The 12759-nt window shown below is 37.7% G+C and overlaps 1 protein-coding gene across 4 annotated transcripts; it reads left to right on the top strand.

Moving 5' to 3' along the window:
* The first annotated feature begins 787 nt into the window (after positions 1-787).
* On the top strand, positions 788-12193 carry LOC128871617 (uncharacterized). 4 transcript variants are annotated; one of them, XM_054113503.1, is made up of 4 exons: positions 788-1271; positions 1463-1672; positions 8242-9057; positions 10232-12193. In XM_054113503.1, exons 3-4 carry the CDS (start codon positions 8292-8294, stop codon positions 11935-11937), a joined length of 2472 nt encoding a protein of 823 aa, XP_053969478.1. In that variant the 5' UTR covers positions 788-1271; positions 1463-1672; positions 8242-8291; the 3' UTR covers positions 11938-12193. The 4 variants fall into 4 exon arrangements, with proteins under 4 accessions (XP_053969478.1, XP_053969477.1, XP_053969479.1 ...); XM_054113502.1 differs by having other exon boundaries at positions 788-1356; XM_054113504.1 differs by lacking the exon at positions 1463-1672.
* Positions 12194-12759: the final 566 nt, after the last annotated feature.

Raw genomic sequence — 12759 nt, 5'->3', positions numbered from 1 at the left:
AATGCTGGTACATTGTATGCTGAAATGTCAATGAAGAAACAAAAACACTTTGTTGGATATCTACTCGCCAAAGTGGCGATTATTCGTATCTACGCTCATTCGTTTCGAACGCGACGAGCACACACCCGAAAACCGAACTGAAAAACAAGCCAAGGCATAATGAGAAACGATAAAGAAAAAACATTAATAAAAAACAAAAAAATTCAAATAAAAAACTGAACTGAAAGCAAAACATAGCAAAGAAAAATAGTATCGAAATGCTGGGAACGGTATGTTAGGTACTCATATGTGCACATGTATATATGTATGTATGAACATGCATAAGCTAAGCTGTATGAGCAGACAAATGTAATGTTTTATTTATTCACACGCACAAGCATGGAAAAACGTTTCGAAAACATGTGGAAATTTAGCAAATTGGATGAACCAAAATACAGAGCCAATACAACAAAAAATTTAAATTAAAATAACGTTAACTTTCGAAAAGGTGTTAATGAGAAAAACGCACCATTTTTAGTGGAAATCAATAACTCAAACCCAATTTGAAAGCGAACTGGAAACGAAAGGAAAACGTGTTGAAAAAGCGCATTTTTTTTTTTTTGTTTTTTATAGAAATATGTACAAATATGAATACGAAAACGAATAGTGGCGAATCTCTGGCACTCGCTGACGCATTTTATGGCAGCCGTATTGAAATTTTGCCGTTGACGAGGTTCACAGACGAACAGCCCGCCACCGCCAGCATTCAGCGGCCAAAGCCAAAGTGGCGAGTTGATTATTCGAGTTCGTAAATTCAGTTTTTCAGTCAGTCTTGTCGGTTCGCTTGGTGCGGTTGGATTTCGAAAATTTTATTACGGCAGTAGCGACAGTGGCGCAGCAAAAACAAAAACAAAAAATATACGGACACACAAATACAAACAAATAAAAATATTGAAAAATACTTTGCATACTACCAACGTCAATGAAGTGAAATTTATTTGCATACAAATTAAGGAAAATCGATACCGAAAAAGAAAAGTTAAATTTAAATACGTACATACCTGTTAAAGCCACATAGTGATACGTTTGAAAAAAAACAAAAAAAATTTCGAAAACGCCCAAAAATGGAGTGACGCAGATTTAGCAAATCCGTTGCTGCAGAATTTACTTTTTGACATTTCAATAGTTGCTAACGTCGCCGTCGTCGTCGCCCCCCTTTTCGCTTTTGTCGCTGTTGCTAGTCATACAGCTGTAATTTGGAGTGTCCCTTAAATCGGTTCAGCGGTATGTCGGTATGTAGGTGCGCCGGACGTCAATAGTTTTATTTTCTGCTATTATAAAACTCGAGCACAGCGTTTTTCTAGTAACTACTTTGCTGTAAGAAATATTTGAGCTTGTTGTTGCTGCTACTTCCATTGTTGCCTTTGTCACAGTGTTATTTCAGTATTGGTGTCGGTTATTTCAGTATTGAAATTTTTTTTAGAAGCCGCAAAGTTAAATTGAGAGCGCGCGTTTACCGCTGCCCGCTGTCCGTGGACCCCGAACCCAACAGCGGCCAATACATTTATAATCGGTTTGCTCTCTCTCGCCAGCTGGATGTTTGTTCTCATTGCCCTATTTCGCAGTGGCAGCGCAGTCGAGACGTAAAAGCATAGGGAAGCAGACATTGGCAGATTTTGGGATGATGTTGCTGGTATGTTTGATTGCAAGCCGTTGACGTTGCTATATACTTTATTTTTTCTATGTATGAGTAGATGTGTGTTCTTCATTATCTTTTTAATGCCGTTCATTAAATTTTTATTGTACAAAACGATAGAGTAGTTGAAACGGTTTTGACTGTCAGATTTTTTTTTAATTGTTTTTTGTTTTCCGGCATCATAATATTTTTTATTCATTCATTGATTTCGGTTAATTCTTTTTGTTTAACTTTAAACAATTCTTGATGGATGAGTGGATGATGTACATTTCGTATGAAAGATGTATGGTATATACATATGTATTATATTTGTGGCATAAAAGGGATAATATACTTAAAGCAGCAGGTATGAGTGCCAGCCACGGGTAAAAAGGTATTTTCGACTCTAGAATTTGGCCAATAGCAAATTTTTAATGATAAACCTGACGAGTGTGACATATCAACTTACATTTTAAGGTTTACTTCTAAAATTTTAATTGGAAATGGTCTAAATAAAGAATACGCACGGTTTCGCTGGAAGAAAACTAAAAGTGAAGTTGGAAAGAATTTTGTATGCTGGTTACAGTGTTTAGCTTAGGAAGAGTGTGGCAACCGAGGACTAAGGGAATAGCTACCTGAGTTGCTGGGTGAACTCATTTGCGGGTTTATTTATTCGACCTTTTAATAGCCCGTAGTGGTGTGCAACTAGTTTGGTGCAACTAAACGCGTTTTGATAAATTTATTGAGCCTTGCAGTTCGGGCACTGTTTGAAGGGTTGCGTCCAATTTTGTATAGTAAAATATTCGGTATTATTTACAGAATTTCTTAGAACGAATCTTTCTTATTGAGAAGAACTCAGTGATGCGATATGTTGGTAAATTGCATCATTTCCAACTTGTTGCATACTTACAGGCGGGAAGGAAATTATGCGGAATTTGTTTAAATACAATGGTAATAAAAATTTTACGTCCGGAAGTTAAAAGTGAAGGAGATATCGAAGGTCAAAGATCAGTTTAACGTATTTTAAAAGTCTTAATATCTCCAAAGCTACTTGAACGTGTACATCATTTAATAACACTGTGCGACACACAGTGCGGCCGATTCCCGAAAAGCTGGCCAAAACTCAAAAAATTAAGTAATTGATTCAAAATTTCTTACTCGGGGGTTGTCGGGGTCGCTGATTACGAATTTGATCTTAAAATTTTGAAAATCCACCCCCTTCCACCCCTATTGGCCACCCCCTCACGTGAAATAGCGTATATTCTAGAACATAATCAAGATGCATATTAATTTATATGTTTTCGGGGTCGCTGATTACGAATTTGATCTTAAAATTTTGAAAAGCCACCCCTCACGTGAAATAGCGTATATTCTAGAACATAATCAAGATGCATGTTAATTTATGTTTTCAGGGTCGCTGATTACGAATTTGATCTTAAAATTTTGAAAATCCACCCCCTTCCACCCCTATTGGCCACCCCCTCACGTGAAATAGCGTATATTCAAGAACATAATCAAGATGCATGTAAATTTATGTTTTCCGGGTCGCAAGGTAGCAAGTGGTAGCAGCTGAATCTTGTTTTATTCAGTAACCATTACTTTTTTGAGTAACCTTTAATAGGTTTCAAAGCAGCATATGACGGCATTGTATTACTATACAGTTTGAAAACTCAAATTTTATAAAAAAATTGCAAAAAATGTATCTACGTATTGCTGCAGCTAAAAATTTTGTGTCGAGGTATTGATATGTACTAAAGATTTCTCGTATTTTACTAACCTTCCGAAGATGATTCCATTTGGTTTTGTTCAATTTACTCCATTACAAAATCTTTCAAATGTGTACAACTTTCACTATTCATCGACAGTAATACGATGCTCAAACGAAGGCCACGTTGCGACTGAAAATACAGAGGATACTTAGGGTACAGGACGTTGCTATGAACGTGTTTCACTACTCAAGGCATTACTGTAGCCAACCCAAAGACAAAAAAACTCTATCTAGAAACTTTTTTTTTCGACTTTTGGCCAGCTTTTTGGGAATCGGCCGCACTGTGCGACAGTGATTTTATACTTTTATGGAGACCTAGTACAACTTGTAGGTCTGGTAAAACTAAGAAAAATGGTATAGGAGAAATTTCCAATACACCCCCAAAATCTCATTTTATGGCCATAAAACCGTTTTTCAGTAGGTTGATGTGAACAATCACTCCTAACTTCGCCAATTTCCATCCGATTTCGAATTTGTTTTTATAGTTCGAAAGAACAAAAACAAGCCTTTTTGACAGTGTGTTGACAATTTTTCTGAAATGACAACTGACGAGACTGTAGGCGGAAGTATTTGGAATTTTTTTTATTTTTTCTCTATTTTTTCAACTTTGACATAATTTTTACGATATTATCCGATATTGAGGATTTTTTTTAGTTCACTACTGTTATATATTAGTAAATTTAATTTTGCGTCGAATGAGCTATATTTGACTGTAATTGAATTAAAATTAATAGAGTTGTGTGGGTTTTAAGATTTTATGTTTTTTTTTACTAATTTGGTATGTAGGTATAACTTACGCTAAATGGGAATAAGGACTTGTTTTGATGCGTTATTATAGATACATAATATTTATTGGAGTATATATGTATACATAAGAGTACACTGTACTGCATACAACAGAACTGGTTAAAACTTATGAAAATATCTGACATATTATAACACTTTTTTTCAATAGAAATATGAAAAAGCTCCCAAGTGTACCAAAGTTCACACTGTACATTGATTAACAAAAGAAGTTTGTTATTATAATTTAACCTTATTAAAACTTCAAAGTTTTATTGTTTGCTTCATTGAATTTCAAGAGATATAAATCAAAACGTTGCCAGAAAAGTCGAATTTCTCAATATTCTCCGCTGATGTGGCATCATCAGCCTTATCATAAACCAGATGATTGTTATTTTTGCAAAACGGACGTAAACGGTCATCATTATAAAACTCGAAAGCACATAAAGTATGCTGATGTTGCAACTGTTAAGAACCCCGTAGTCTTGGACGATATGATTGACTCAACTGCAGGTCATGAACTGAAGGAAGTTCAACTCATTGCTGATGATGATCAAACTGATAACCATAAGCCTGATGATGAAGAGTACTTTCCGTCTGGTGCTAAGTCTTCAGAACGACACATTGTATCAAATTCAGATTTTCAGGATCTTTCTCGTGATTTACTTCTACCGGGAAGACAATCTGAAACGCTCGCTTCTCGATTTAAACAATGGAATTTAGTTGATGACGACTTAAGATGAATGATGATGATCGAATTTCTTACAGAGAAGTATTCAAGACTGATGAAGAGAATGACGAGTGTACCGTACCATACTAAACTCCAAAGGGCCGTTTCCAATGCATTTTTAAGTTTGGAACCGTACAGTGCTGCACTGCACAATACTCCAATAAATATTATGTGTTTATAATGACACTTATTATCATGTTCATGCTTCGAAACGCGTCCTTATTCCCATTTAGCGTAAGTTATACCTACATACCAAAAAAATAAAATCTTAAAACTCACACAACTCTATTAATTTTAATTCAATTACAGTCAAATATAGCTCATTCGACGCAAAATTAAATTTACTATAACAGTAGTGTACTAAAAAAAATCCTCAATATCGGATAATATCGTAAAAATTATGTCAAAGTTGAAAAAATAGAGAAAAAATAAAAAAAATCCAAATACTTCCGCCTACAGTCTCGTCAGTTGTCATTTCAGAAAAATTGTCAAAACTCTGTCAAAAAGGCTTGTTTTTGTTCTTTCGAACTAAAAAAACAAATTCGAAATCGGATGGAAATTGGCGAAGTTAGGAGTGATTTTTCACATCAACCTACTGAAAAACGGTTTTATGGCCATAAAATGAGATTTTGGGGGTGTATTGGAAATTTCTCCTATACCATTTTTCTTAGTTTTACTATAGCCAAAAGTTGTGCTAGGTCTCCATAAAAGTATATTTAATTTTTTTTGTTTTTAATTCTTCGAATTGTCGATGAGATAGCGTCCATTTTACAACAACCCGAAGGTGCATATGTGCAGAAGGTTGCGCTAGCCGTGTGGCGCTTATCGGCCGTCAGTGAATTTGATGGTATCAAATGTTGAGCTGACGTAATTATAGTTTTTTTTTACTTTTTTGTTTATAAGCAACTTTTTTTTCTTCTAAGATCTTCTTTGTTTACATTAATCTAGCCTAACTTTTTTTGTTTGTTTACAAATCCTCGCTATTTTGACATACTCTACTTAATTGTCTCACGCATCACATCTATAATTACGTCACGACAAAGTTACTCTCATTTTTCCACTTCAATCTGCACAATTTTTCATTAAATCATTCTTGGGGATATACAGGGATGGAAAAGTGAAGAAAACTCTTAATATTTTTTTATTTTTATTTTTTAACTTAAATAACAATAGAATTGTTAATTAAATCAAAAGATAACGCAGCGCTAGCAACAGAGTAACACTAATATAATTATCGAAACATATTGTCATTTTCATCTTATGAGATATTTTAATGATTCAAAAAGGGAAATTATTTAAATTCGTAAAATGTGTCGAAGTTTTGAAAAAGGGGTTTGGCACCGTACCTTGGCTTCATAAATTTTGAAATTTTGAATGGCTAGTTTAACCCTCCGTTGGACACCGTTTTTAAAACCTTCGGTAGGGCACCCGAGCCTGGCCTTTTTGCGTCCTGTTTGAGGAACCTTTTTAAAAAGTTAAAGCCAGAAAAATCTAGCCAGATCCAGACCCGGTTCAACGGGGGGTTAAAGTAGATAAGAATCGCAAATTTCGTTTGTTTTTGTAGTAAAGATTTATAAATATTTTAATTTTCGAATAAATAAACGGAGTCCGAAAGATTGAAAAATTGTATTCATCCACTATAGTTTCTTTAACATCATCCAGTTATATACAGCCCACGACAAACGATAGCAGATACAAATTTTGACTAATTTTCTGGTTTATTTTTGAATGTTCTTTATTTTGGTGTGAAAGTATGATTAATTGTCTAAGCAAACCCACATACAGTATGATTAATTGTCTAACAAAACCCATTAAGTTTCAAACTTAAAACAAAATTAAAAAAAAGTACAATAACTTTCCGAAAAAACTAGAAAAATTCTACAAACCTTCCATCAAACTTTTGAAATTTAAATTTGAAAAAGTCGAGCCAAGAAGCACCGAGAGTTTTGTAACTCCTAAAACACTCAGGCTAAAAAGCCCATTGTATTTAAAGCTCTGGAAAGTGAAATAGTAGATAGTCAAGGAGTAGTAGTATGCTGCTACAAACACAACAACATAGTCCAGGAAGAAAGGAGAGAAGTAACAGAGTGAAAAAGATAGGATAGAATTGATACATAGAGGTAGTTAGACTTGTGAGTATTTTCCAGACTCTTTGGTAAATCTAAAAATATCCTCCAGTTTGAGAGAACGAATTATACTCGGAACCCAAAATTCGCAGCCTTGCTCTAGCAGGAAACTCATAGAAAATGCTCACTGCTATCCGGCTCCTCTAAGCAAGACAGGCAAACCGAGTCGTCAATGCTTCCAATGGTCGTCATCTGCTGCCCCTTTGGATTGTGTTCTGTAAAAATACCAACCATCAACTTTTCTTCCAAGTTTTATTGTAGAAGAAAGCTCGCCAATTTTCTGTTCGGGCTTGCCACAAAACACTCCAATCTGTGGTGCATCAGACGTTTAGAAGCATTTCCGGTATGCAGTTGTATGGCTTATTAAATTTTAGTGCAATGAAGTACAAGTTTAAGCCGCTGAAAAAATTCAGTTGATTTTTTATAATTTTTCCCCCTACCGGTGTGTCGCTTTTTCTCAATATAACAAATGTACGACATTTTTTATGCAAATGGTTCCAAAGAGTTTTCTAATTAATCTTCAATTTCTGGGTAATGGAAAAAGTGCCATATGCGGGTTATTCTCGATGATTTCTATGATTACAGATAGACAGGGCCTCATTTTCGATATTCATATTATCAGAATGGAATCATTGAAATCCCCACATTTACTCCTCAACAGGCTTTTGAGACGTATTGTTGGCTTAGTGTGTGCCTTTAATCATATTGACGGGTCTCTCGAGTTCCAGTAAGCTAAGCGATTGCGTTTCCATGACAATCGGTTCTACGTAACCGGAACAACCCGGATTTATATCAGGTTTCACTTCCGCAGCATTCCCCGTAATTTCAAGAGGAGTGTTATGCTACTGCAACAACAACCACAATTACCACTGATTCCTAAGTGGTAAACCTTTTGAAGTCTCGACACTGAATAAATAAATTATAACTAATTGTAAATTAATTCTTAGCGATCCGTTCTTTTTTGTTTGTTTCTTTTTTTTTTTGTTTGATTTTAGTTCTGAGAATTGTTATAAATAAGAATTTCTCGCAAATATTTTCAGTAGAGATTCATTTCTGAAAACGAATCGATAGCTAATTTTCACTTCTGTTATAGACTCTACTCTACTTTCTAAGTACAAATATTTTCTATAAAATAGTAGCTTCATTACCTTAATAACTCCGTTGTTTCCCCCATTTCCAGGTCGCACATCCCATTCGCCACTCCTCCAGTAAATCCAAAGCGGCTCATAAATGTTGATGCCGCGGCTCCAATATCACCTTAATGGTTATAGTCCAGAAATGAGCATAGCATTAAGCATGCAACATCAGCAACAACACATCAATCAATTACTGAATACAGCAGCGGCCGCTACTGGCATTGTCGGCGACGTGGACGCCTTACTTACGCCCATACCAAACAACAATCATCCGCCAGCACGCATGGAGACTGGACGCGAACGTAACCTATGGCGCACCAACGAGATTATGGAGGTGTTGACCATTATGCAGGAGATAAACGCTCTCGATATGCTCAACCATAAGGCAATGAAGAGCGAATTGGTGTTCCGTAAAGTGGAAAGAATAATGCATACACGCGGCTTTCGAAAAAAATCACACATACAAATTTCAACCAAGTGGAAATTTCTTAAATCGACTTATAGAACATCGCGACGCAATGGCATAATACCGAAAATGATACCGCAAGCGATTTACGAGGAGTTGCATAAAATGTTGCAGAATGCCAATAACAGTTGCTCGGGCCGTTCGATCAGTGATTGTGGTAATTCGGCTACATCGGTAGACGGTGACAATTCCAATGGTGCCACTGTGAATGGCAGTGATGGTGTCAACGAGGGCCAATTGATAATATCGGGGGTAGAAGGTGGCTATGGAAGCGGAAGCAAAAATTCGTTAGATGGTGCGGTTGAGGGTCACCAATCGGACGAAGAGAATGGCTTGGCTCATCCCATATTTGGATTTCGTTTGGGATTAGTAAAGCAGGAACCAGCTGATACAGGTTGGTAAAAATTATTCGGTAGATTTTGGTCTTATATTGACCACGGGATCCGCCGTTTCTTAATTTTTTTATTCAGTATATAATTTTTTGATGGTCTCTATCAATCAATAGCATTTTTTATTCAGTCACAGCTCCCTAATCAGGGCAAGCTGCATTATTGAGCAGAACATGCAAGTGATATAACTTTATAATGAACGGCTTGAGGGTAATGACTATCTCCGACGTAGATGACGTAAATTGGCCGAGGTGGAGATGCTTCCAGTAAAGGAGCACAATAAACTACTCAGCAAACAGTTTCTGCTTGGGTGCACCGTTGTAGACACCTGCTTGAGCCAGAGCCGCCTCCCAAGCACATCAGGAGACACCTCCTCAACGCCGACGAGATCTAGGACAAAACGAACAGACATCTACTGGACCAGATAGTGTTTAGACAGACGATAAACGGCATTCATCGGGAGACACTTACCACATTCTTAAGCTCCCAAGATGTAGAGCTCCAGCTTCCCCGAGAGGCCCGCGTAACACGGGCAAAATTACGTTCCGGATATTGTAGCAGGTTAAACTCCTACTTATCCAGAATTGACCCCGACATACCAAACATATGTCCGGTATGTGAAGGCACCCCGCACGACACTAACCTCCTTTTCACATGCCCTTTAAAACCTACTCATCTAACAGCCCTCTCCCACGAAACAGTATGTTTCCTGGGCCTACCTTTAGATGAGTTAGACGAAGACCAACGTAAATTGTTCGACTTGATAGCGCTAGACTTTATTGTACGGTTTTCTGAAGCCGTAGATTCATGCCAATAAACGCAGTCGACTTATGTCCACAAAGGCAACATAACCTAGGCCAGTGTTGAAATTCAGTCGAAGCTACGCGGCGAAGCCATTAAAAATCCGACTTCGTGGATCCGTGATACCGGGCGAAGCTAGATTCGCAAACCTCAACGGTGCATTTGTCTCGTATTTCGAAAATCCAATACAATTTTCGAGGAAGACACCTCCATAAAATCACAACAAGGAACGGTGGTTTCCCGTGGAATCGTTTACATTTTCTACACTTCAAATTTATATTAAAAACGTCTTTCTTCGACGGAAGTTGAAATGTGCAATGATTTTCTATTCAGAATCAAATGATTTATAACTAATCTTCTTTCACCTTTTCTTCACAGGTTACGAGAGCTCTATGGTTAAGGAAAAAAACTCAACAGCTAACATACAATTCCAAACCGAAATCAAGCAAGAAGCAAACGAGGACTCTGATTCCCCAGTGGCATCTACCACATCGACACCGCAGCCGCCAGTCGAAGAACAGCTAGAACATCCACAGCCACAACAACGGCAAAGTATTCCAGAGATAATGATATTGAGTCGACGCACAGTACGCCACTCACCCGCCGCCACTACCACCACCGCCACAAGCAAACCCAATGTCACCACTACACCCAAAACCACCGCAACAATCACAACCCAACCAAAGCCAAACAGCACAAGCACTCCGAGTCCAACACCACTACCGCCACTGCGTATAGCACCCTTCGCCAAGGTGCCGCCAAGTGAAATCACAACGCCTATATCAACTGCAAATTTACCACCCCCACCACCGCTGGCCATGAATCCTACATCACGGGCATTGCGGCTGAGTAGCGCCTACAGCAGTGGAGTATATGCCAATGCAGCCAAAGGCAATGCCGCAGCCGCCGCCGCCAGTACCAACACAAACACTAACGCCGCTAGTACTGCAACATATCAACGCAAATTTACTACCAATAATCCGCGTGGGCTCACCATTGCCGCTTCGGAACGACCGCCTACGGTACAGCCATATTTGCGACGTCATGAAATTGTGGTGCCCGACTTAGATATAGCGGCAGCACCACACGAATATCGGGCGACGCAACCATTTTACGGGTTTCCCGATGGTCCATCTACCAGTCAACAAGCCCAGCAACATCAATCGCAACAGATGGAAGCGCGAAAGCACCGCTTAAAACCATCACTCATGATTAACAACACAATGCCGGCAAAACGTCTGATGCGGATGCCCGAAATACACACAAAACCAGCACCACGACAAGCAAAATTAGAATTCGTTGGTGCTGGTGGTGGTGGTGCTGCTGCTGATATTGGAGACGATGGACTGAATTCCAGTTCCGACGAGGAAAGCAACGCCACTTATCAACCGCCGCCACAACAGCAGAGGCAAGAGCAACGGCAAGAGCAACAGGCGCCGTTGGACAACGTTGAGCGCGAACAGAGCTATGCCAGAGTGTTGCAAGACATAGCGATTTCCTTGCGGCAAATGCAACGTGAAGTGATCAACGAATTCTTCAAGCGACAAATGAAGTTAGCACGCGAAGAGCACGAATACCAGATGCGACAAGATGATTTGCTGATGAAAGCATTCAAGGAACAATCGCTACAATTCCAACAGTTGGGCAAGCAAATGTTGGGTAGCGCCGTAAAGCTGGAAAAGCGTAAAAAGCGATTGGAAAAACAAGAACGGAAGCAGATTATAAATCACAGAAAGATGGAGACACGCCAAATGCAGAAAAATGAGTGCAAGAAAGGAAAATTTTTGCTTAATGGCAGTGGCAAGCCGAAGGCGCAGAATAAAGAAGTAGTGGAGAAAAATGAAAAAGGCGTGAAGATACTAATGAAGAATTTGCACGCACAACTGGGTCTGACGGAAGATGAGGATTGTGACGATGAACAGAATCAATACGACTATGATGTTAGTGAATATTTGCAAGCTAATAGTAATGATATGGAGCAAACATCATTCGATATGATGAACCGGCACGAAGAGCACAACGAGGAGACCCAAGACGATGCCGAGGGGAATTTTATATCCGAACCCATGATAGTCGGGCATTAGAATTTAAGAGAAGAGTTCAAATAATTTAAAAGTATAGCAAAGGAAGACATGAAGCAAAAGTTAGGTGAAAGAAGTAAAAGTGGTGAAGTCGGCAATTAATTTACCGATTAAAAACAAATTAAACAAACCAACGCACATTCCGGCGTGAAAGCGTATTCCTTATAAAATTAGTAAAGGCTTAGACCTCTAAATAATATTTTTCAGATATAAATATGTGATTAAATATAGAAACTAATGCTAGTTATTTTTTAAGTTATTGATTGTTTTTTTTTTTTTTTGTTTTTAATTTTCATCATAAGCAAAACAAAGTAAGCATTCCCATAGCGCAATATTTATAAGCCGCAGCAAGACTTGATAACTTATAAGCATAAATTTAATTTGAATTTTAATGGATTTAATATTTAAAATCTATTTTTCTTTACCTGTTTGGAACAATATATTGTATAATGAACTATTTTTGAAGCTAAGTTTAATACTACGTTACTCCTAAAGCATTACTAAAAGTATTTGAAAAAGACATATGTTTTGAAGAAACAAAACTTTAATATAAAAATAAAAATGTATGTAAATAATTAAAACAGTGAAATTCATTAATGCAATGTTAAACCAAAAAAAAGGAAGACATAGGAATATACAAGGTGAAGTCCAAGATAGACAAGACTGGCATCATAAAAATTTGTTTGATGGCGCCATCTTTTTAATGAGTTAGTGCGTTGGAAGTTACATCCCGAGCAGACTTTCAGTGAAAGCTTGGTGACCTTCGGTTCAGTGGAAGCGAAGTTATTGTGTCTACAGTGTAAGTATGTTTGTGTCGTCGATACA

Source organism: Anastrepha ludens, chromosome 2 (genome assembly GCF_028408465.1).
Source record: "Anastrepha ludens isolate Willacy chromosome 2, idAnaLude1.1, whole genome shotgun sequence".
Taxonomy (NCBI): domain Eukaryota; kingdom Metazoa; phylum Arthropoda; class Insecta; order Diptera; family Tephritidae; genus Anastrepha; species Anastrepha ludens.
Note: the sequence above shows the minus strand (reverse complement) of the source record. Positions and strands in the feature narration are given on the sequence as shown.